Genomic DNA, 26,548 nt, shown 5'->3' on the forward strand with positions numbered 1-26,548 from the left:
ATAATATTTATAGAGATATTTTCAACAACTTTCCTTATTGTATAAGGAAGTCTAATATTACAATAATATATCAACCTAGAAATATTCTATATAATATTCTTTACAAAAAAAAGAAATCTATACTAATTAGGAATTTGGGACACTTCCTAACAATCTCCACCTTGGACCAAATTTCATGAAGTTAATCTTCAAGCTCTCCATGACACAAACTTTTTGTTTCATACCACCACGAGAGAGCAATCGACTCCACTTTCAATGAAAATTCCTTTTGTTTTCATCTTGTGTGCTTTGTGATCTTTTACTCTTCTAGAAATCTTCAACCCAAACTCTGATACCAGTTGTTGTGCCAGCGAAAGTTTTGATGCCAACAATATTAGTTCAAGAACATAAAGATAAAACAATCACATATACGGTACACGAGATTTTAATGTGGTTCGGTCAACCATGCTTACGTCCACGGATGAGAGAGAATGATTCCACTATACAATAGAGAATATTACAGAGGACAAAACCAAATACAACTATTGGGTTCCCAAAACATCACATGTTTCCCTACTCCTTGTATCCATACCCTATTACGAGCCTTCTCGCTCCACAAGAGTACCTCCCGTTCTTCCTCACATCTCTATCCACCTCGTATAGTCTCTACAGATCCATATTCATCTTATAACTTTTTCCCATCATGACCTAGAATATTTATAAAGATATTTCCAATAACCTTCCTTATTCTATAAGGAATTCTAATATTACAATAATATATCAACCTAGAAATATTCTATATAATATTCTTTATAAAAAAAAGGAATTTATATTAATTAGGAATTTGAGACACTTCCTAACAAGACTAAGCTTGAAATTTTTATCAAGGTTTGGCCTAATTAATACAAATTTATTCATTCTCATCTTCCTCCATTAGGAAAATAACATTTATAAAAGGGAAAAGAAAGCACCTTCTAGAGAAAGGAAAGGGGGAGAGGATCCCTGAGCATTTCTGGCAGCCCAACCAAATGCCTTTTGTGGGTGCACTTCCTCTGGGGGCCTGGCCATTTTTCTCTCAACAACCCTCCCATACAAGTAACAATGCAAAATGGAAAATGGAAATTCTAGAGCACCTAAAATGTTAGATTTGTGGGTTCAGTCTGGGGTTTGGCCATAGAAATTTATTTGCTGTGGATTATTGGTTAGTAATTGGGGGAAAAAGACAGCTCTGAGTGGGAATCTGTGGCGGGCTTTTCATAAAGGCATCTCCCTAAGAGTCTCCTTAATCAAATAATTTTCTTGTGCTCTTTAATATATTTTTAAAAAACCAAACCGAAAAGTAGGCAAAATGTATAAAAATACATTCATCTACACGTACGCCTACCCTTTTGGAGACTTACAAAAGATTATCTAACCATTTAAACTTTGAGGTGATAATTAAACTTATAAAAATAATCTACCCTTATTGATAATTGAACTTTTGTTTCCGAAAATCAAAATTGTTCTTAAAAAATGTTTTCAAAAACATTGTCAAGTAGGGTCATGATCAATGGCGGAGAGGTGAGTTAGATGCAATGGATGTTTTGCTTATTATACTGAAACCATAACATTTCCAACTTATTTAATTTACACCATGCCTCAAAACAAGGGGAGGCATGCAACAGCAGCTATACAAACTCCCATGCCTCGTCTACTCTGACAAGGACCCCGCCACATCGATCACAAACCTATACCTGACATCAGATTTGGCAAGTCGCTCCATGGCAGTGTTTATGTAATCCATCCTTATCATCTCGATATCTGCAGTAATGTTGTGCTTGGCACAGAACTCCAGCATTTCCTGTGTCTCTTTCGTGCTTCCTATATTACTTCCCCCAACAAGCTTCCGCCCTAAAATCAAGCATCATAATGGAAAACGGGGTACATAAGAACGCATCCTTAGGGTCCATCGATGGAGTGTCGCATGTGTTTAATTATGCAAGTATAGCTCACCCAAGACCAGAGGGAAGATAGGCAGCTCCAGGGGCTTTTCGGGCAAGCCCAGAGTGATCAGCTTTCCATTCACCTTGAGCAGCCCAAGAAGAGGACCCAGGGGATGGACTGCAGCCACCGTGTCGATGATGTAGTCCATGGTACCTAAAGCTGCCTGCACGGTCCAATCCAATTCAAGTTTTCTTAGAACTCTCATCCAGGGAAAGTATTTTGTCAAGCTAATTCCATGGAGTACTCATAAGTCATACCTTCATTTTTGTAGGGTCAGTGGAGAGAAGGAAGGCATCGGCGCCGAGCCTTTTGATGGCGTCATCCTTTTTATTTGGCGAGGCACTGATAATAGTAACTTTGTGCCCGAATGCCTTGCCTATCTTCACCGCAACATGACCGAGGCCTCCAAGCCCAGACACACCCAGATGCTTGCCTGCCTGAGTCATTCCATAGTATTTCATTGGGCTGTAGACTGTGATCCCAGCACAGAGTAGGGGCGCACCGGCAGCCAAGGGTAGGTTATCAGGGAAGCGAAGAACAAAGTGCTGATCAACCACCACCATATTAGAGTAACCACCATAGTTCTTGGTGCCATCATGATATATGGAGTTGTAAGCGAACATCATTTTGGGGCAGTAATTCTCCAAGCCCTGCTTGCAACTCTCACACGACCTGCAGGACCCAACCATCACCCCCACCCCAACTTTGTCACCCAATTTGAATTTCTTCACATTCTTCCCCAGTTTGGTCACTATGCCCGTGAATTCATGCCTGCACGACAACACTTAAACTGCTGTTTTCTTTTCTAGAGTATGATTTCTTCATATATGCAATATTAATCAGTAATCACAGAGGAAAAATAAAAGAATGTAAATCCACAAACTTCGAAGTGAAGAGAGAATACCCGGGAATAATGGGGTACCTAGTGAAACCCCAGTCGTTCTTAATAGAATGCAAGTCTGTATGGCAAACTCCACAGAAAAGGACTCTTACTGTGACATCATCAGGACTATTTTCTCTGCCAAGGATTTAAGAAATATTCCAATCAGGAAATGGTAATTAATAGCAATACTAGAAACTCCAACATGTAATAATAATAACTAAAATGTTTGGATTGAGTTTGCTTATATGCTTAAAACAATCAATTTACCATAACAAGATAATAAAAACTTAAATTAACCACACAAAATTAAACAAAAAGCCAATCAACTTATCAAAATAGCATAATAAGGGTTAGAGCACGTTTGATAGTGATAATTGAAAGTGTTTATAATATTTTCAATATTTGAAAGATACAAATTTTCAAATGTTTAAAAGTCTAAAAACACTTTCTATAATTATTATTAAATGCATTATTAAAAAGTCTAAAAAAAAAAAATTCAAGAAGTGAGTAGATATATTTTCATGTATAAAAATAAAGGTATTTAATTTTGTAAGGGATTCTCTTGAATCACCTTTTTTTTTTAATTCTTATTTTAACAATAATAAAATTCCACATGTCAAATTATAAAAGTGTTTTTTTTTTATCTTTTTTTATTATTTAAAGTACATTTGGTACTAATTTTAAAAATTATTTTTAAAATTTTTAATACTTTAATGATAAAAATTTTAAATATTAAAAAAATTAGAAGTGTTTCTTAAAATCACTATATCTCTTATTTTATTTTTCACTTTAAAGAATCATTTATTTTATTTCCCAATTTTAAAGGAATCAAAAGAAAGAAGTGGTGACTCCCTCTATCTTATTCTTTCTTTTTGGTTTCCTAAATTTGAAGTTAGTGGAGAAAATAGAATGAATAGAAAAAGAAAGAAAATGTTACATCTCTAACTAACCAAATTCCTATCATACGATCTTTGATGAAGCAAAAAATCTATGGAGAAATAAACACTAAAGATGAAAAGAAAAAAGATGGACATACAAGGAAACCGAAAAAAAAACTGTGTTATTACCTTTGAGATTCCGTAATATTTTCTAATTAAACATAGAAATAAATTGCAATATGCAAAAAAAATAACACAGAAAAATAGAAAAAGAAAGTGCCTTCTGGAGAAATGAAAGGGAGAGAGGATCCCAGAAGGGTCTCTTGCAGCCCAGCCAAAGGCCTTCTGTGGGTGTTCTTCTTGTGGGGATTTGGCCATGCTCTCTCTATTCTCTACACACGCTAGAGTGAAGAATGGGAGTTATGTTTTGGATATGGGATTCACATGGGAGGTGTGGTTTATAAATAGTAAAAGCCAAGAGAAAACCGACTGTATGATTTTAGTGTGCTTCCAAAATTGCACAGATAGCAAAGCCAAAGTTGGGTTAAAGCTAAAAGGGATTGCACTTTATGATGTCATCCCTAGTACTTTAATTTTGGGTGCATATCTAAACATGGAACCAAAGAGAGAATATGGAAAGTTTCGTGTCCACTTCTCCCACCAAATAAGATATGGTAGACGGTATGAGTTTGGTAGTAAGAAACATTTTTAATATTTAAAATTTTTTATTTTTAAAACATTAAAAAAATTAAAATAATTTTTTATAATTATATATTTAACGCACTTTAATTTTTATGCCAATTATTTTAGTTTGATATCATATATTAAACATAAGAAATTTTGGTTATGTGAAATCAACCCATCGTCAATGAGCTGAAAAAAATTCCTGAGACCATAAAAATTAAGTCTCTAAAAAAATAAAAAATAAAAAATCAAATTAAATCAAACTAAATTTGGTTGTAAAGAGAATAAAATCCATACCTCTTTTATTAGTAAATTTGGTTAATTATAGAGATAAATTTAAGGGTCTCCAAAAAGCCCGCGGCCCAAGCCCGCCAGGCCCAAGCCCAGCCCGAGCCCGTTTATGGGCAGGCCGGGCCGCTGGCCTAAATTTAGGCCTGGAGGGCCGGCCCGACCTGTAGGCCTGCCCTTAGGCTCGACCCTTTAAAAAAAAACTACAAAAATAAAAAGTATTAAAAAAAAATATTCATTTCAAAATTTTATTCATTGAATGTATAATTACATTTGAAAATGTGGGAAAAGTTTACATCACTACAAAATAAATACATCCCAACTAGGTTGTCACCTATTTATTTTTATATATATATAACTAACTCAATTAATAAACATAAAAAGAATGAAATTCAGTTGGTTAGAATCTTGAAGTTTAAACATGAGGGGAGGGGTTCGAATCCCCTCCTCTCCCTTCTCTTGGTTTTTTTTAAAGTCATTTTGGCTTATTTCAAAAAGCCTGCCAGCCCGCTAGCCTGCGGGCTCATAGGCCGGGCCGCGGGCCTAGCATTTTAGCATGGCCCGGCCCGGTTGGAGACCCCTAGATAAATTGTTAAGATTGTTTTATATTTTCATTTTTGAAGAAAATGAAAATGAGGCCCCAAACATGTTTCAACGGTGGATTTTCCATTTTTGTTTTTTTTTTAAATTGAGTTTAAAAAAAATGAAAAAAGTGAAGTAAACGGAACATAAATATTCCAAATATATAAGTGGATATATTTTTATGTTAAAATATTTTAGTTAATTGATCATAATTATATTAAAATATTTTAACATAAAAACATAGTAAAAAAGAATAATAAATAAATATTATATAATAATAATAAATATATTCTTCCCACATTTATAGCTTTTTAATGAGCAGGCTTTCCTTCTACTCACATTTACAGTTTCTTAGTTTTTGTAAGTTGTAACTGAGACGTTTGCACTTCTTAATTTCCAGCCAAGTTACCGATTGTGTGGTTGAACTACTAGATTGGATGATTTCGTTGGTCCTCTAAAAAGGAGATACCCTTGAATGCACGAGACATGGATTATTGGGTCTTTTGTATCCCATGACACCTTTGGAAAAATATATGAAGCCTTCGCAAATCTATTGAAGAAGCTTTTATATGTTAATACATGTACTATTTTTTTATTTTTTTTTAAGCATATAGAAACCATAACAATAGAAAAGTTTGCAAATATTATATTATGCATGACTTCAAATGCACCTGAAAAATTAATTATAATCGACATAGAAGGACAGGGCAATGCAAACTTGATAGGCCAAGGTAAACTTTCTCTCACTAATATTTTATTTCATCAAATGATAGAAAAATCATATTGCAATAACCATTTTATGAAGGAAATTAATGAAAATATAAAACAAGCATGATGGCTAAGAAGGAAATTAGATTTTAATTAAAATATAAAATTTTATTTTAAACATGTCATGAATAGTCTCAATTCACTTAATGAAATTTTATTCAATTCCTTCAATGAAATATATTTCTTTTATAAAAAGGAGTATTTATATATGATTGTAATTACATTCCTTGCCTTATGTTTAAATTATTTTATAAAAAGAAATATTAATAAACTTATATGTGATTGCAATTAGATTGTTTAGATTATATTTAGTTATCATAAAGTTCTAAAGAAAAAAGAAATATTATGGAAAATGATTTCTTATATTTAATTGTATTATAAAACTATGAGAAAATTAAATATAAAAATTACAAAAAATTTATACATTTTTAAATTATTTAATTTTTATATAAAAATTTAAAATAAGTTAAATAAGTTTGAAATAGTATATAAAAATAATTTATAATTGATTTTAAATCTATTCTTTATTTTCTTATCTTTTTCTTTCCTCTTATTTTTCCTTCCTATTTTGTTTCTTTCACATTTTTCAAGAACCAAGTATAGTCTTATAGAATAATAATAAAAAAAAAAAAGTCAATAGGAATATTTTTATAAATATTTTAGTGAAAAAGTTATAAGAGATATGAGTTTGTAAGCACTATATGTGGTAGATAGGAAATGTGAAGAAAAGCCAAAGACACCCTATGGAGTACCCTTGTTCCATTAAGTATAAATGTGAGAAAGGATGAGAGACACTTGATGGTTGCTAAGAGCTCCTAGTTCAAGATAGAAATACAAAAGATAAGAAAAAATTAAATATTTCGAGATCCAAAAGTTGCATTTGTTTCTATTCTCTATTATATAATGAAATTTTCTTTTTCATCCATAGAAGTTGAAATATGGAAGAGGACATAATTGACCGAATCAAACCTTGTATGATTTATAGATGATTTTACTTGTATGTTCTTCTTATTAACATGTTTGCATCATAGTTTCCACATGCCCAACATAAGAGAGCTCATCTTGTTGGTCTTGAGTTGTCATGCTCTACCCACAAATTGCTCTAGAATTTTCCAAGTCCATAAATGACATCTTTTCTACATAGTAGTTTGAGTTGTATAAGCTACTCATAGGTGTTGGCAAAAAGTCCTAATTCATCCTAACACAATACTCAAACTTTAGCGTTTAGAGCTCATAGGGTATAAAACTTTTAATATCTAACTATTTCATAATATAAAAAATTCATGCTAGTTTTGATAGATCATAATACTGCCATTAGAAGCAAGTGATATATCTCTATTTTTATTTCGAAGTAGGAAATCCTATCACAATTAGCAAATATAGACTTAACATTTCATAAAATTAATAGATTTGATAGAGGTTAATTACAATTTACATGGTATTCATGTCAACAACCTTGAATAGTTTATCAATAAGCTCATCTTAATTTTTTTGACAAATTGTTTTAAAAATAAATTAATTTATAATTGGTTTTATTTTAAGTCTTAAATTAGTGAAATGAAAATAATTTTTAAAAATAATTAATTTATAATCCATATAACCTTCATTTTGTGACAGCATGGGCGTCAATCAAAAGTCTTTTGATTGCCTCATCCTCTGTACTTTGTCGTGGCACTAACGACTATAAGCTTTTGAGCCCACATGCTTCCTCTTGAGTTATTCCATACTTATTGGGTTACACTCTAATTCCAACACAAATCATAGACAGATCATTAACCAGATGTACCGATAGCTAAGAATCGCGTATTTTTAAAGCATTGATACCACGATTAGACAACTCAAAATATTTAAAATTAAGAAAGTTAATAGAATAAATGATACATTCGTGGCCATCCCTTTACAGCAACATGTACAGACAACTGAAGCATCCGTTGTGGAAGAGCCCAATACACCTAAAGTACCTCCCACGGAAGAGCCCAATGTTGTCACTCAGCTAGTCACCAAGCATTCCAAGGCCCAGTCCAACTCAGGCCCACGCAGGCCCAGAAAACCACCAACTTGGATGAACGACTACGTCGTGTAAGGAAAGGGACGTGAAGCTCCGATTTTATCTTTTGGTTTGTTTTTTTTATTTTTCCTACAATTTACTATTTCTGGTTGTAACCAATTCTATTAGACGGTTGTGTCGCTTTGGTTTTGATTTTCCCAAGAGAAGGCATAAAACTCTCGGGAGAGGTCTGCATGAATTATGCTATGAGAGTTTGGGATCTGAACTTTTTTCTCTTTTCCTTATTCTTCCTTTTTCTGCTCAACCTTTTCTCTGTTTTCTCCCTTCTTCGTTCTGGAGATATCGGAGCTGACACTCGCTCGAAAAGTGCCCTTGTGCTAACCGGTCAATTTGCAGGAAGAACGTATCAATAAATGAAGCAAGACTTAAAATTATATTTGAACAAACTCAAATTCTTCCATTATAATTGAATTTTTATTTTACCATTTGTTGGATAAGGAGAGGGAATACCAAGAAGGATCTTTTCTAAATTTTGTCAAACATATAATTTTTTTTTTCAAAAATACTTTTTAAGATAAAAACGGTTTTGGAATCATTACCAAATAGGCTGTAAATCACTTTATCATTCTTTTAACAAAATCATAATAGCTTTTCAAAGGTATAAATAATCATTCACTACCAAAAAGGAGAGAAAATGTTCTTAGGGCATATGCATAAGTTTTTATTGAGACAAAAAATTTCAATTTGAAGGGAAGAGGCTTCACCCCTTATATGTTACGATCATGAAAAAACTAAAACTCATATTAAAGGAAAAAATAAAAGATGATATAAGACACACAAATGGAAGAGAGCAATTGCACATAATCATAATTATAAGAATCTAATTCAATTAATATTTTCATAAATTAAGAGCAATTAAATATTAATAATATTTAATATTTTTAATTTAAAAATAAAATTTTTCTTGCTTTTAATACATTTATTATTCATTTATTTGTATAATACAAAAATATGTAAATTTAATAATAAAAGAATTTTTTTCACTATCAAATTATCAAACTTTTCAAATTTAATATTATTTAATCTAATCTAATTCAACATATTTATTAATAAGATAAAAAATGAATATTATACTTTAACTTAGACATTAAAAGAGAGCAAGCACAACTTATTGGTGAATCAATCACGGTGGCAATATCTTGAATCCTCTTAAAAGCAGACAGTGATATATCTGGTAATTTTCAAAGTTGCAGCGGTGTCAATTTTTGGAAAATTTGGTTTGATTTTTCATATTAGATGTGACTTCGTTGGAATCTTGTAAGTTTCATGGTTTGAATTTCTTTCTCTCCTACATTATACCTGATAACGACAGCTTAATTCATCAATTCGAAACAACCCAAAGCATGCATGATTTATTTCAAAATTCAGATAGGAAAGAAAAGTTAAATAGGTGGAGAGTTCTAGCTGGAGGAAAGAGGAGTGAGGGTTCCAAAGGGTTCTTCACAGCAACATGGCCAAGCCCCCACCAAGTCCTACCACATTTAAATGCTTGCCTGCTCGAGTTATTCAATTTTGGTTATATATATATATATGTGTGTGTTGTAGTATGTGGCTCATATTCGAGTGAAAGACATATGGAGAAAAAAAAATGAGCAAATGCGGAAGCGAAGTGTAACGGAGCGGAGTGACAACATTTGTCATTCAGACTTGTATTTCTATTGTTATGGACGAATGATTGCCTCCCGTGATATGGTTTAGGGGTATTTTTGAAATTTTATTCCAAAAGTTAGTATAAATACCCTTTTATGTAACTCTAATTTGATATATAGTGAAAACATGGACAATTTGTCGAATCACGTTAAATTTACATAATCTTTTTTTCTCGTTTTCTTTACTTTTTACCATAAATCGTTGCAAAGATTATAAGTATATATATCATTTCATTTTTGTTATGTGCAATGTTCGATAGAAAAATGATCACACGGCAATAAACCTTGCTCAACTATTATTGATCAACGTAGGTATACGTTTTATTGCACTTCAACTGTCAACGTACTTTGTACGCATTTAGCAAAGAACCGGTAAAATAGAACAAATTTCATGATAGAAGGGCTAAAACAAAGACCCTAAAAAAATTTGATGCAAAGAAAATAACTAAAATGAAGCTAATGAGTCTTATTTTGATCATCCAATAGTGGGAGCTTCCCACAGTCATAGTCTGCAATGCCAATAAGCCTCTTCAAAACAAACCTATAAAATATCATATCTCTGAACATCTTCATCAACCATCCTTCTCTGCCTACCTGCGCCCACCCTGAAAAATATGACCCTGCTATCAACCAAGCAGCGCGCCACCTCCTTTCCTTCACGTATCCCTCTATGGCTTCGGCCACCGCTCCTGGCACCAGCCTCCCGTTATCAATGAATGATTTTCCGATGTGGCGGCCTAGGACAACTGCGTCCTCCAGGGCTGCACAACCACCCTGGCCTAGGTCAGGGGTCATTGGGTGCATGGCATCACCTACCACTGTCATGTTCCCTTTGCTTACATTTCCAAATATGAGGTCCCATGGAAGTCTCAGCCTCAGTGGAGCCAAAGTCAAGGTAGAAAGATCGCAGTGGCGGACCACTTCAGCGTATATTGGAGGGAGGTCCTTGGCATAATTCTCAATCACTTGTTTTTGTATTTCTTGCGGGTCTTTTGTCATGGTCTCACCTGACATCAAAATGATATCATTTATGTTTATAAAGCAAGGACAATAATGTGAGTAATGTCATGAACAAAAAATTTCCAGCCAAGCCACAGTGTTACACCGGCTTGGAATTGCCACTAGTGACCTGAATTTTACTCAGAGATATTGGCATAAAGTTGTGGCGATAACAAAACCAACCTTTAGGAGTATTGAAAGTGAGGAACCAGTAAATATCTTTATCATTTAGAGGGACGATGCCAGCCCTTTTGCCCACATCCAAAAATTGCAGCACATGCTCACGCACGCCATGACCCTCTGGAAACACCGCCAGCGCAACCACAGACGATCGACCTGAGTTCACCGGCTCGGTCAGTCCCAATTTACGAGCCACAAACGAGTTCACCCCATCACACCCTATCAAAACCTGTAACACCCAAAAATGAAAATTCTGGCATTAAAATGAAGAATCTATAGTAATCACCATTATGTGATGCAGATAAGCCAATGCACATGGGGCTCAACATGGGCTGACGTTACATACCTTGGTTGTAATCACAGTTCCATCTTCCAAGCGTATGGTATATGGACCTTCTTGGGCCTGGGCTTCAATGGAGATGGGCTTGGATGAGAATCGGATCGAGTGGCGTGGCAGCTCCTCTGCCAGACTCTCGAGTAACGCCTTGCGATGTACTGTGATGGGTCCACCTCTGCTTCAGATTTGACAACCAATCAGATCATTCCATATTCATTTTAAGTCACGGCGATCATCCAATGGGCTCACCCCAGTGGACTCACAAGTCAGAAGTCGGTGGAAGTTAACATAAACCGGAAGATACTATCGAATAAATAGAGGTATTTAATTTTTCGCATTCTTACCTATTGTTTCTAATGAGGGAGACTTCTTGGACCGCTCCAGTGGCAACATTTGTTATGCACATCCTAGTCACAAACAAAAACATCAATTTATAATAATCACAACAATTCTTATCATTTCTAAATAAAATCTGTTTTTGTATGAACATTTTTCTTGTTGATAAAAAAAAAAGAAGAAGAAGAAGAAGAAGAAAGGAACAAATGATATAGGAGGAAAATGAAAGAATAAAAATCATACTTTTCGCGGACGGCATAGAGGGGAGTGAGTTTATGGGCGACACCCAGGGCATCAAGAGCGAGCCAAGCATTTGGGGCGAGGGTGAGAGCAGCACCAGAGACTCGGAGGCCATCAGATCTCTCCAGCACCAATGCCCTAATCCCCACCCTTTTGAGCGCGATCGCGGTGGCCAGCCCAGCTATTCCTGCCCCCACTATCACTATTTCTTCCTCCAGTACCATCTTCTCCATATCTCTCACTTCTCTTTAATTTTCTATCTTGCATAATCATACCTCTCAACTTGCTCTATCCTTATATACACACTCGTAGAAGATTCAAGCTTGAACTGCACGAAGCCGTCATATTTGACCAAATGGTTGGGGAGAGGTTATTCCACGGTTTGATGCAAGTGCGTAAAGGACACGTATGGTCCAATATTGCCAAGAGCACTTGTACAATTTTAACATGGCCACTTTCCGACCTCAATTGACAACCGTGGGTCAACATAGTTTCTTGTTTACATTTTTATTTTTTTTTATTTTTAACATTAGTCCAACGTGTCGTGAAAGGACTCAATTTCTTAAATGGAATATATTTCTTTTATTCAATTCCTTAAATGAAATATATATATATATATTTTTATATAAAAGGAATATTATTATAATTGTTTTCCTTAGTTTATGTTTGGATTATTTACAATGAGAAATATTCAGAAGTTTACATTAAATTTCTTTGATTATTTGTTTGTCAGGAAGTTCTAAATAAAAAAAAATATTAGGGAAAATAAATTTTTATATTTGACTCTATCATAAAAAATATAAACAAAAAAATATAATTAAAAGTAGTAAACAATTTATATATTTTTAATTATTTAATTTTTATATAAAAAATTAAAATAAGTGAAATTTTGAAATGATATATAAAAATAATTTATTAACTTTAAATCTCTTTTTTTTTTCTTTAATCATATTTTCTTTCAAATTTTTAAAAGCCAAATTAATATTATAAAACAAAGAAATTTCATAGAAATATTTTAGGGAAAAAGTTATGAATGATGTTAAAATTTAGTATACTTTTAGAGCTGGGGCACGCTCCTGGAAACCGGTCTTTTGAGACTTTTAGGTTCTCTGTTTTTTCACCCTTTTTTGACCTTTCCACCCTTCTGGAAAGTGGGCTGGCAGGGTGACACGTAGTAGGGGAGAGCTTTTTGAATTTTGCTTTTGACATATTGAAACTGCATTTCTTCCTTCTCCTTCCACCCGCACACCCATCACCGTCGACCCATTGCCGGCGAATTTGCCGTCTGCCACTCCGTCGGCCACTTCTTCGGCCAGCGGCACCCCCTTTCTCCCTTCCCTTTTTCCTTCTTTCCCTATTTCTCTTTTCTCTCTCCATTCTACCCACCATACCCATTTTTCCTTTCGTCCAACTACTGCTGCTACTCACTGCCGGCCAGCGACGTCATGGCATCAGTGCGGCTCATGGCTCGACCTTGTTGCCGATGCCCACGGTTGCCCCCACCAAGACCCATACCTCCAGTTTCTATTTTTTTTTTAAATAACTTTTTAGAAAATAATAATAAAAGATGAAGGATGAGAGAGAGAGGCCATTTTGAATAAAAGATTCAAAAGTGGGCCAAAATCCACTTTTGTTTGGTTAAAGAAGTTATTTTTAACCCAATCTGAAGCTGGTTTTTAAGAGAGCTGTAGGAGTTTGGGTTAAAAATAATCTCTTTAACCACCATCTTTTAAATCTTTTGTTCAAAAGGTCTCTTTCTCTCCCAGCATCTTTTATTATTATTATTTTTAATTATTTTTTAAAAAATTATTTAAAAAAAATAAGAATTGAAGATGGAGGTGTGAGTCTGGGTGGGGGCAACCGTGGGCATTATCAGCAAGGACGGCATGACATCGTTGGCTGGTAATGAGTAACAATCGGAGTTTGAGGAAAGGAAAAATGGGTATGATGGATAGGATGGAGAGAGAGAAGAGAAATAAGGAAAGAAGAAAACATACAAAAGGAGAAGGGGTTGAAGTCGACTGAAGAAGGGGGAACAGAGTGGCCGATAGTAACGTCGCCAACGATGGATGGGTCCATGGTGATGGGTGTGCGGGTGGAAGAGAAGGAAGAAATGCATTTTTAATTTTAAAAAATAAAATAGAAGAAGGCTAATTTGAACAATTGTTTCAACACAGACCTAAAGTTGATTTTTTGTTTCGATCAAAAGCTACTTTCACCCAAAATTCCTGTAGGAGGCCTTTCAGAGGGAGACACGTGAGGGGAAAGAATATTCTCTATGGAGAGGTGAGCTGTGAGCCTGTGAGGAGGTTCGAGGGAGCAGGTTTTGACAGCAAGCTGGTTGCTAGAGAGAGGCACACGTTTAGATAGGAGATGGCTCCTTCTGTTGGGTTGTGAATGAGAGGAAAACAAAACGAGAAGAGTAAGAGGATTTGAGAGAGAAGGAAAACAAACCAATTTTAAACTAAGTGGTGTATATTTTTTTTGATTTTTTGGTGAAAGCAATTTATTTTAAGAATTTGAGTTGTTTATTCTTTTACTTTTTCATAATTTATTATAAATTTTTTATTAAATAAAAAAGTCAAAATATATAACTTTTTTTTAAATAAAAAAATATTATATTGATTTTTCTTTACTTTTTAATACTTAATAAAAATAAAATACTATAAAAATAAACAACCTAATATTTAATAATATTAAACATTAAAGTTCTATTTAAAATTAAGTAAAAAAACAAATACCACTTAAGACTACGATGATGTTTATATTTTAATTTAATATTAAATGTAATTTACCTTTAGATTTTAAATGATTTGTTTTTAATTTTTTTTACTTATTACTTATTTTTAAAAAAAAATTGATTGAATAGAAAAATCTAAAATATTTTATTTTTTGCTAAATACTAAAAAATAACCTTTTTAAATAACCAAAATACAATCATGATCTATTAATACTTAACAAAAATAAATAATAAAAAAACAACTTAATACTTAATAATGTTAAGTTGTATTTAAAGTTAAATTAAATTTTATTTAGATTTAAGTAAAAAAAAAACAAACAAATACCACCTAAATTTGTCCATTTGCACAGGACTTAAAATAAAGATACAATTTTTCTTTCATTTATTATGCTTGTTAAATCACCTTATATAGTCATGGTAAAAATGGTTGAGGAGGTAGAAAATTTTCAATTTGATGGGAAGATGTTTTACACGAGGTAGAAAATTTTCAATTTGATGGGAAGATGTTTTACCCTATATACGTTTACAATTCTATAATAATAATAAATAAATAAATAGAAGAAAGAAGAAAAAAAAAGAATAATTTGATATTTATATAAAGTATGTCTTCACTATGTTTTGAGACAAGCTTGGTGTTTTTTTTTTTTTTTTTTTAACGTAATTTTAAATAGAATTTAATACTAAATAATATTTAATAGTGTTAAGTACTACTAAGCTGTTTTTTTTAAATATTTTATTTTATTAAGAATTAATAGTTAAAAAAAATCTAATAGATTCATTTTAGTTATGGTGATTTACTTTTAGTATTAAGAAAAAGTTAGATATTTTAATTTTTTCTATTTCATCAAAAAATTTAAGAAATGAGTAATAAGTTAACAAAAAAGAAGAAAAAAAAACAATCTGAATTTTGAAAGTAAATTGATTTTAGCAATAAGTTAAAAAAACAAAGAACATCAAAGTGATATTTATTTATTTATTTTTACTTAATTCTAAATAGAATTTAAAACCAAATAATACTTAATAGTATTAATTATTAAGTCAATTATTTTTTTAATATTTTATTTCTATTAAGTATTATGAAGGAAAGAAAAACTAGTAGTTTGCTTTTAACATTGAGAAAAATAAAATATTTTGATTTTTTCTATTCAATAAAACAAAATTTTAAAAATAAGTAATAAATTAAAAAAAAAAAATCAAAACAAATTACTTTCAACAAAAAAAATTAAAAAGACAAAAAATACCTTGTGCATATTTATCCCCACTTGAACCTTGAGGGTAAAAAAGGACAAAAGACACATATAGAATTACAAAGAAGGAGATGCGTAAAATTGTTATGGTAAGAATCAAATTCAATCATTATAAAAGAGCAATCAAGTATTAATAATATTTGATTTTTTTAATTTAAAAAATAATATTTATTTTTCTTAATTTTTAAGATATTTATTATTCATTTCTTTGTATAATTGATAAATCTATAAATTTATGAAAAATAATAATAAAAAAAAACCTCTTTCATTGCCAAATTATCAAACTTTTCAAATTTAATATAATTTAATCTAATCTGATTCAACATATTTATTAATAAGATATTATAGTTTAACTTGGACATTAAAAGAGAGCATATTTTGAATCTTCCTAAAGCAGCGGTGCCATTTTTTGGAAACTTTGGTTTGATTTTTCTTATTAGATGTGATTTTGTCGGGTTCTTGTAAGTTTCGTGGCATGAGTTTCTCTCTCTCATGCATTATACCTGAAAACGACATCTCAATTCTTCAATTCGAAACAAACCAAAGCATGATTTATTTCAAAATTCAGATGGGAAAAGAAAAGTTCAATAGGTGGAAAGAGAAGTGAGGGGTCCCACCATAGCCACCCCCACCAAAGGGGAACACCTGATTCCCCAGAGTCAGATAATTACATCTTCACTGCAAGACGGCCAAGACCCCCACCAAGTCCTAAATGCTTGCCTGCTTGAGATATTCCATTCTGGCATATATATATATATATATAACTGTCAACGTACCCATTTAGCAAAGAACTGGTAAAATAGAACAAAATTCATATCAGAAGGGCTAAAACAAAGACCAAAAAAAAAAAAAAAAAATGACAGAAAGAAAATAAATCAAATGAAGCTATTGAATCTTATTTTGGTCATCCAGTAGAGGGAGCTTCCCACAGTCATAATCTGCAATGCCAATAAGCCTCTTGAAAAGAAACCTATAGAATATCACATCTCTGAACATCTTCATCAACCATCCTTCCCCACGTAACTGCGCCCACCCTGATATATATGACCCCGTTATCAACCAAGCGGTGCGCCACCTCCTTTCCTTCACGTACTCCTCTATGGCTCTGGCCACCGCTCCCGGCACCAGCCTCCTGTTATCAATGAATGATTTTCCGATGTGGCGGCCTAGGACAACTGCGTCCTCCAGGGCTGAACAGCCACCCTGGCCTAGGTCAGGGGTCATTGGGTGCATGGCATCACCTGCCACTGTCATGTTCCCTTTGCTTACATTTCCAAATATGAGGTCCCATGGAAGTCTCAGCCTCAGTGGAGCCAAATTCAAGGTAGAAAGATCGCAGTGGCGGACCACTTCAGCGTATATTGGAGGGAAATCCTTGGCATAATTCTCAATCACTTGTTTTTGTATTTGTTCTGGGTCTCCTGTCATGGCCTCACCTGACATCAAAATGATATCACTTATGTTTACAAGGCGTAGACAATAATGAGTAATATCATGGACAAAACATTTACCAGCCAAGCCAAAGTGTTACACCGGCTTGGAATTGCCACTATATCTCTTAGGACTCTGGTGAGCTGAATTTTACTCGGAAATATTGTCATAAAGTGGTTGGCAAAGACAAACCAACCTTTAGGAGTATTGAAAGTGAGGAACCAGTAAATCTCTTTATCATTAAGAGGGACGATGCCACCCCTTTTGCCCACATCCACAAATTGCTGCACATCCTCACGCACCCCATGACCCTCTGGAAACACCGCCAGCGCAACCAATGCCGATCGACCCGAGTTCACCGGCTGGGTCAGTCCCAATTTACGAGCCACAAACGAGTTCACCCCATCACACCCTATCAAAACCTGTAACCCCCAAAAATGAAAATTCTGGCATAAAAATGAAGAATCTATAGTAATCACCATTATGGGATATGAGGATGAGCCAATGAATATAGGGCTCAACCTGGGCTGATGTTAGATACCTTGGTTGTAATCACAGTTCCATCTTCCAAGCGTATAGCATATGGACCTTCTTGGCCCTGGGCTTCAATGGAGATGGGCTTGGATGAGAATCGGATTGAGTTTCTTGGCAGCTCCTCTGCTAGACTCTCCAATAACGCCTTGCGATGTACTGTGATGGGTCCATCGCTGCTCCAGATTCGACAATCAATCAGATCATTACATATTCATTTCGGTCATTTTGAAAAGTGACCACAGAGAAAGGGTGATCATCCAATCCGCCCACCCAATTGAAAATATATATTTAAGAATCCCACTTTCCACTATCCAATAAACAGAGGTATTTGATTTTGAGCAGTCTTACCTATTGTTTCCCATGAGGGAAACCTCTTGGACAGCTCCAGTGGCAACATCTGTTACGTACGCCCTACTCACAAACAAAACATCAATTAATAATAAGCACAGTAATTTCTTATTAATAATATTTTTAATATTTTCATATGGCTTCCATGCTAGTTTTTTTTTTTTTCAAAAATTAATTAATAAATTATATTTCCTTGAAGTGACTGCATCAGAATTTCATGAGGAAACCATGGCAGGACAAAATCCAGAATCTACACCTACTCACAATTCACAAGTCGTTGTTAATGGTAGAATTCAGTATCAAAGAAAAAAAAACTTAAAAGCAAAACATAAACTCCTGCTGGAATTATTTTCTTATTCACATAAAATAATTGCTATGTCTGGAATTTGTATACTGAAATAGGAGAAAAATGAAAGAATAGAAATCATACTTTTTGCGGACGGCATAGACGGCAGTGAGTTTATGAGCGACGCCCAGGGCATCAAGAGCGCGCCAAGCATTTGGGAAGAGGCCGAGAGCAGCACCAGTGGCTCGGAGGCCATCAGATCTCTCCAAAACCAACGCTCTAATCCCAACTCTTTGTAGCGCCACCGCGGTGGCCAGCCCAGCGATTCCTCCCCCCACTATCACTATTTCTTCCTCCGGTACCATCTTTTCCATCTCTCTCTCACTTCTCTTTAATTTTCCATCCCGCATAATCATACCTCGCAACATGTTCTGTCCTTAGGACTTTTCTCAATAGTACAGCAATTTAAAAAAGTTATGCTTAAATTACTGTACTGGCAGAAGTTATTACAAATATAGGGTAGTTTTTGCCACATAGGAGAGAGGAGAGAGGAAAGAGGAGAGAGGAGAGAGGGTGAGAGAAGAGAGGAAAGAGGAGAGAGGAGAGAGGAGAGAGGGTGAGAGAGAGGAGATAGGAGAGAGGAGAGAGGAGAGAGGGTGACTGTAAAAAAAAAGCAAACTCGTCTTTTGAAGAGACGAGTTCCATGAAAGAAGAGAGGAAAGAGGAGAGAGGAGAGAGGAGAGAGGGTGACTGTAAAAAAAAAGCAAACTCGTCTTTTGAAGAGACGAGTTCCATGAAAGAAGAGAGGAAAGAGGAGAGAGGAGAGAGGAGAGAGGGTGAGAGAGAGGAGACAGGAGAGAGGAGAGAGGAGAGAGAGTGTGTAAAAAAAAGCAAACTCGTCTGTTGAAGAGACGAGTTCCATGAAAAAAAATATATATATAATTTAAAAAAAATTCTAAACAATTATTCAAGGGAACTCGTCTCTTGAAGAGACGAGTTCCATGTAAAAAAATCCCAAATTTAAAAGAAAAAAAAAATTTCCAAAAAGGGAACTCGTCTCTTCAAGAGACGAGTTCCATGTAAAAAAAAAAATATTTTTTATTTTAAAAAATCCCAAATTTAAAAAAAAAAAAAAAATTCCAAAGGGAACTCGTCTCTTGAAGAGACGAGTTCCATGTAAAAAAAAAATATTTTTTAAAAAATATAATTTTTATTTTAAAAAATCCCAAATTAAAAAAAAAAAAAAATCCAAAGGGAACTCGTCTCTTCAAGAGACAAGTTCCATGTAAAAAAAAATATATTTTTAAAAAAATATATATATTAAAAAAAAATCCCAAATTAAAAAAAAAAAAAAACACACAATTCCAAAGTGAAGAGACGAGTTCCATGTAAAAAAAAATATATTTTTTAAAAAATATATTTTTTATTTTAAAAAATCCCAAATTTAAAAAAAACAAAAATAAATTCCAAAGGGAACTCGTCTCTTGAAGAGACGAGTTCCATGTAAAAAAAAAAATATTTTTTTAAAAATATATATATTAAAAAAAAAATCCCAAATTAAAAAAAAAAAAAAAACACAATTCCAAAGGGAACTCGTCTCTTCAAGAGACGAGTTCCATGTAAAAAAAAATATATTTTTTAAAAAATATATTTTTTATTTTAAAAAATCCCGAATTAAAAAAAAAAAAAAAATTCCAAAGGGAACTCGTCTCTTCAAGAGACGAGTTCCATGTAAAAAAAAAATTATTTTTTTAAAAATATATATATATTAAAAAAAAATCCCAAATTAAAAAAAAAAAAAATATTAATTCCAAAGGGAACTCGTCTCTTAAATATATATATATTTAAAAAAAAAAAAAAAACAATTCCTCAAAATTCCTAACAGACGAGTTCTCATCTAAAAAAAATATTTTTTAAATATAAAATTTCAAGAGACGAGTTCCTTTAGGAAAAAAAATATATTTTTTAAAAAATATATTTTTTATTTTAAAAAATCCCAAATTTAAAAAAAAAAAAAATTCCAAAGGGAACTCGTCTCTTGAAGAGACGAGTTCCATGTAAAAAAAAATATATTTTTTTAAAAATATATTTTTTATTTTAAAAAATCCCAAATTTAAAAAATAAAATAAAATAAAATTCCAAAGGGAACTCGTCTCTTCAAGAGACGAGTTCCATGTAAAAAAAAAATATTTTTTATTTTAAAAAATCCCAAATTAAAAAAAAAAAAAAAATCCAAAGGGAACTCGTCTCTTTTTTTTTTTTACATGGAACTCGTCTCTTCAAGAGACGAGTTCCCTTTGGAAATTTTTTTTTTTTTTTAAATTTGGAATTTTTTAAAATAAAAAATATATTTTTTAAAAAATATATTTTTTTTCCTAAAGGAACTCGTCTCTTGAAATTTTATATTTAAAAAAAAAATATTTTTTTTTAGATGAGAACTCGTCTGTTAGGAATTTTGAGGAATTGTTTTTTTTTTTTTTTTTTTTTTTTTAAATATATATATATTTAAAAAAATATTTTTTTTTACATGGGAACTCGTCTCTTGAAGAGACGAGTTCCCTTTGGAATTAATTTTTTTTTTTTTTAATTTGGGATTTTTTTTTTAATATATATATATTTTTAAAAAAATAATTTTTTTTTTACATGGAACTCGTCTCTTGAAGAGACGAGTTCCCTTTGGAATTTTTTTTTTATTTTTAATTTGGGATTTTTTAAAATAAAATATATATATATATATATTTTTTTTTTTAATTTGGGATTTTTTAAAATAAAAAATATATTTTTTAAAATAAAAAATATATTTTTTAAAAAATATATTTTTTTTTACATGGAACTCGTCTCTTCAAGAGACGAGTTCCCTTTGGAATTGTGTTTTTTTTTTTTTTTTTTTTTTTAATTTGGGATTTTTTTTTTAATATATATATTTTTAAAAAAATATATTTTTTTTTACATGGAACTCGTCTCTTCAAGAGACGAGTTCCCTTTGGAATTTATTTTATTTTTATTAAATTTGGGATTTTTTAAAATAAAAAATATATTTTTTAAAAAATATATTTTTTTTTACATGGAACTCGTCTCTTCACTTTGGAATTGTGTGTGTGTTTTTTTTTTTTTTTTTTTTTAATTTGGGAATTTTTTTTTAATATATATATTTTTAAAAAAATATATTTTTTTTTTACATGGAACTCGTCTCTTCAAGAGACGAGTTTCCTTTGGGATTTTTTTTTTTTTTTTAATTTGGGATTTTTTAAAATAAAAAATATTTTTTTTTTACATGGAACTCGTCTCTTCAAGAGACGAGTTCCCTTTGGAATTGTGTGTTTTTTTTTTTTTTTTTTTTTAATTTGGGATTTTTTTTTAATATATATATTTTTAAAAAAATATATATTTTTTTACATGGAACTCGTCTCTTGAAGAGACGAGTTCCCTTTGGATTTTTTTTTTTTTTTAATTTAGGATTTTTTAAAATAAAAAATATATTTTTTAAAAAAAATATTTTTTTTTACATGGAACTCGTCTCTTCAAGAGACGAGTTCCCTTTGGAATTTATTTTTTTTTTTTTTAATTTGGGATTTTTTAAAATAAAAAATATATTTTTTAAAAAATATTTTTTTTTTTACATGGAACTCGTCTCTTCAAGAGACGAGTTCCCTTTGGAATTTTTTTTTTTTTTTTTAAAAAAAAATTTGGGATTTTTTAAAATAAAAAATATATTTTTTTTTACATGGAACTCGTCTCTTCAAGAGACGAGTTCCCTTTTTGGAAATTTTTTTTTTTTTTTAAATTTGGGATTTTTTAAATTAAAAAATATATTTTTTTAAAAATATATATTTTTTTACATGGAACTCGTCTCTTCAAGAGACGAGTTCCCTTGAATAATTGTTTAGAATTTTTTTAAAATTATATATATATTTTTTTTCATGGAACTCGTCTCTTCAAGAGACGAGTTTGCTTTTTTTTTACAGTCACCCTCTCTCCTCTCTCCTTTCTCCTCTTTCCTCTCTTCTCTCACCCTCTCTCCTCTCTCCTATTTCCTCTCTCTTCTCTCCTATGTGGCAAAAACTACCCTATATTTGTAATAACTTCTGCCAGTACAGTAATTTAAGCATAACTTTTTTAAATTGCTGTACTATTGAGAAAAGTCCCTTATACATACCCGCACATAAGCTTGGGCTGCACCTTTTTCATTTTCAATATGTTTAATATTTAAATACGATTTTTACCATTTTCTTTTCATATTTAAATAATGTATATATTTTCATTATTTTGTTTAATAAATTAAAATATTAATATATTTATATAAAAATGAATAAATAATATTACAAATATGATTAATTTTTAATTATATGTATTTAAAATTATTTTTAATTTTAATAAAATATAAATTATATATTTATAATGTCATTGGTTCGATCGCGGTTTGACCATCAATCCGATTAGTGAACCGTGAACCTATAATTTTTTCGGTTTAATGTCCGATTAGATTCGATTCTGAAAACATTGATCCATTCTATTCAATTCAAGTTCAACTTAATCTTATTTTTCTAAATTTGGATTAAATTTAGGTTAATTGAGTTTAACTTAAGTTGATCATATTAAACTCAAGTTGATTAAAGTAGACTCGAATTGGCTAGATTGATTAGGTTACCTAATTCAAAATCTATCCATAATAAATTTTTTTAAATCTTTATATTTATACCAAAATTTAAATAATTATTAAGGAGTTTACATGAGAGATAGAATGTGGAGAAAACAAAACAAAGCATAACAGAGGAGATATAAATTTTTTCATGAGAGAGATAACATATTTTTCTGGTTTCTTTTTTTTTTTTTTAGTTAACTCTAATTTTGTTCTTCTAGAATATTTTGTCTAACAATAATAAATAGGACAAAATTTAGAGATAATAATAAAAAAGTAAAAATAAATTTAAATAGTAAATAAGACAAAATTTAAAGATAACAATAAAAAATAAAAATAAAAATAAATTTATATATATTTTCTAAAAAATGAAAATATATATAATATAATTATAATTTGATATTTTTTAATATAAAAAGAAAATGAATATCATTATATAGGATATAAACATTAAATTGAATTTAAATTAGAGTCAGGTTGTTTGAACCTTGACTCGAGCCTAACCCAAATTGAGTTAGAATTGAGAAAATTTAACCTAAACTCAATTTAAGTATTGAAAATATTTACCCAAATCTTGTTCAAACATCATATTAGATTACATCCAATTAGGTTCAGATCATGTTAGGGCAACCTATTCAAGTTGTATCCTTAATTCTAACATGTCATGAATAGTCTCAATTTCCTTAGTGGAATATATTTCTTTTATTTAATTCTTTAAATGAAGTATATTTCTTTTATAAAAAGGAATATTTATATGTGATTGTAATTACATTTCTTAGCTTATGTTTGAATTAATTTATAAAAATAAATATTAATATATTTATATATAAGTGTAATTAGATTCCTTAGATTCTATTTGGTTTTAAAAAAATTCTAAAGAAAATAATGTTAATGAAAATGATTTCTTATGTTTAATTATATTATAAAAAAAATGAAAAAAAAATAAATAAAATTAAAATTAGTAAAAAACAAAAACTTATATATTTTTAAATTACTTAGTCTTAATATAAAAATTTTTAAAAAAAAGTGAAATAAGTTTAAAATAGTATATAAAAATAATTTATTAATGTTAATCCATTTTTTTTTCTTTTCCCCCATTTTCTTTCTTTCATATTTTCTCTCATATTTTTTTGAACCAAATATAGAATAAAAAATGTCAATAAGAATATTTTTATAAATATTTTAGAGAAAAAGTTATGAAAGATGTGAATTTGTAAGCACCATGAATAGAAATGTGAGGAAGAGCTATGGATCGACTACCCTTACTCCATCAAGTATAAAAGTGAGAAAGAGTGAGAGATACTTGATAATTGCTACAAACTCGTGATTAAGGGTAGATATATAAAGAATGGGAAAAAAAATTCAATAGTTGTATTGGTTTTTATCTTTTATTGTATTCTCGATTTTTTTTTTTCATCCATGGAGGTAAACATAATTGGCTTAATCAAACCTTGTATTATGTGTGAATGAATTTATTTTTATGTTCCTCTTGGTAATATGTTGGCATCAAGAAGGCTTCGACGTGCCCAACATAAGAGAGCTCATCTTGCCAATCTTAAGCCGTCCTGCTCCTACCCACCAATTGCTCTGGAAATCCACACCTTATCTCCATTTTACTTTGAGTCGTATGAGTAACCCATAGCTACCGGAAAGTTTCCTAGTTCATCCTAACACAATACTCAAGTTTTAATCTTTGATAGCTTATAGGCAAAAAAAAGCTTTTAATATCTATCTATTTCATAATAATAATAATAATAAATCATGTTGGTTTTAATAAATGTTAATATTGCCATAAGAAGTAGGTGATATCTCTCTATTTTTATTTAGAAGTAATAATTTTTGTCGCAATTAGAAAATACACACTAAATTTAACATTTCACAAAATTAATAGGTTTGATACAGATTAATCATAATTTACATTGTATTTATGTCAACAACCTTAAATAGTTTATCATTAACCTCATCTTATTTTTTTTAAATAAATTAATTTATAATTAGTTTTATTTGAAGTCTTAAATTAGTGAAATGAAAATCATTTTTAAAAATAGTTAATTTATAATTCATATAAATTTAAATACTTAAATGAGTTAAACGAGTCTTAATCGTATATAAATATATCAATTATTAATAAATAGATAATTATTATAATTTTATATTAATTTAATGTAATTTAATCCAATCTAATTCTACTTATTTATTAATCGAGTTGTACCGAATCTCATGTTAAATCTATGTAAAAAAATTGATAATTCTAAGTTAAAAAGACGAATGAGCCATTTAATAAATTTTACGATGTTTTAATTTAGACATTATAAGAAAGAAAGCAAAGAATTATTCATCAAAAAAAAAAAAGAAAGAAAGCAAAGAATCAATCAAAGAGGCAATATTTTGAATCTCCTCTTGAAGTAGGCGTTGTAGTGGGTGATTTTCAAAAGTTGCATTTGGAATTTTGTTTTGATTTTTCAATGTGACTTTGCTGGGAATCTTACAAGTTCCGTGGTTTGAATATTCTCTCTCTTCTACATTATTCTAGAAAATGACATCTTAATTCAATTTGAAATAAATCAAAGTATGATTTTATTTCAAAATTTAGATGGAAAAGAAAAATTCTATTGGAGACCTGCAGGTGGATGAAAGAGGTGTGAGGGTTCCACCGTAGCCATCCCCAAAGGTCGGAGGGTTTAGACTGATTCCAAGGAGTCGTATAATTCATGGTACCATCTATTCATCCATGTGGAGTTTTATGTGAACATCATTTTAGAGTAAGCAAGTTGCTAACTCTGGCTTGACTTTGAGGACTCGTGGACTTACGTTCTGTCAATTAATGCATTCCCACTCATCTGAGTTGTTCATACCTCTAAGCTCATGACTCAAAGTCAGTTATATTGATCAAATTGTTCATAGTATTTAGAGTCGTAAACTCATGATCCGAAGTCATTCATGTCATTCATAATCCTAAATTGTTCATAACATTAAAAGACTTGAACTCATCAAATATAATCGTTCATATCATTTATAATCTTTAAGTTGTTTATAGAATCTAGAGCTTTTGAGTCCATATTTATTTTTGTACTTTTATAATCAATTTTGGAGTTATGATAAAACCCTATTTTCTCCCTGAATTCTCCATTAAGGGGTTTCTTGTTTTGCTCCAAATTTTCTGCATGCCAATCCTAGCTTCACTTCCCTACCTTCATCCATTCAGACAGTCCCTTCTCTCTCTTGATGCTCCAGCCTGTCAAAATTACCCTTTTGCCCCAAAGATGTTCAACTGGGAAGTCCTAAGAGTCCAGCTGCACCATTGCAGGATGACCAGCTCGAATACAAAGAAAAGTAGAAAACTCTATAAAAAGATTAAATCATAAAAAAAACATTTCTTTTAAGAAAGAAAAAAAAAGAAACAGAGAGAGAAATATTTATCTTCTTAATTAGAAAATTCATTCTCTTTGTTTCTATTATTGAGTGTTAC

General features: G+C 31.1%; 3 protein-coding genes across 3 annotated transcripts; all 3 read right to left on the minus strand.

The window, feature by feature from the left end:
* Positions 1-1,544: 1,544 nt before the first annotated feature.
* Positions 1,545-4,164, minus strand: LOC100250644 (probable cinnamyl alcohol dehydrogenase 9). Its single transcript, XM_002279682.3, has 5 exons — positions 4,004-4,164; positions 2,867-2,980; positions 2,220-2,733; positions 1,972-2,125; positions 1,545-1,869 (listed from the first exon to the last, which is right to left on the minus strand). The coding sequence occupies exons 1-5, from the start codon at positions 4,099-4,101 to the stop codon at positions 1,670-1,672; spliced, it is 1,080 nt and encodes a 359-aa protein (XP_002279718.1). The 5' UTR covers positions 4,102-4,164; the 3' UTR covers positions 1,545-1,669.
* A 5,863-nt stretch (positions 4,165-10,027) lies between these two features.
* On the minus strand, positions 10,028-12,257 carry LOC100257537 (monooxygenase 2). The gene is made up of 5 exons (XM_002272572.4): positions 11,858-12,257; positions 11,623-11,685; positions 11,288-11,453; positions 10,945-11,170; positions 10,028-10,769 (listed from the first exon to the last, which is right to left on the minus strand). Exons 1-5 carry the CDS (start codon positions 12,085-12,087, stop codon positions 10,219-10,221), a joined length of 1,236 nt encoding a protein of 411 aa, XP_002272608.1. The 5' UTR covers positions 12,088-12,257; the 3' UTR covers positions 10,028-10,218.
* A 4,461-nt stretch (positions 12,258-16,718) lies between these two features.
* On the minus strand, positions 16,719-18,854 carry LOC132252539 (monooxygenase 2-like). The gene is made up of 5 exons (XM_019219178.2): positions 18,585-18,854; positions 18,155-18,217; positions 17,814-17,979; positions 17,469-17,694; positions 16,719-17,277 (listed from the first exon to the last, which is right to left on the minus strand). The coding sequence occupies exons 1-5, from the start codon at positions 18,848-18,850 to the stop codon at positions 16,727-16,729; spliced, it is 1,272 nt and encodes a 423-aa protein (XP_019074723.2). The 5' UTR covers positions 18,851-18,854; the 3' UTR covers positions 16,719-16,726.
* Positions 18,855-26,548: the final 7,694 nt, after the last annotated feature.

Source organism: Vitis vinifera, chromosome 4 (genome assembly GCF_030704535.1).
Source record: "Vitis vinifera cultivar Pinot Noir 40024 chromosome 4, ASM3070453v1".
NCBI lineage: Eukaryota > Viridiplantae > Streptophyta > Magnoliopsida > Vitales > Vitaceae > Vitis > Vitis vinifera.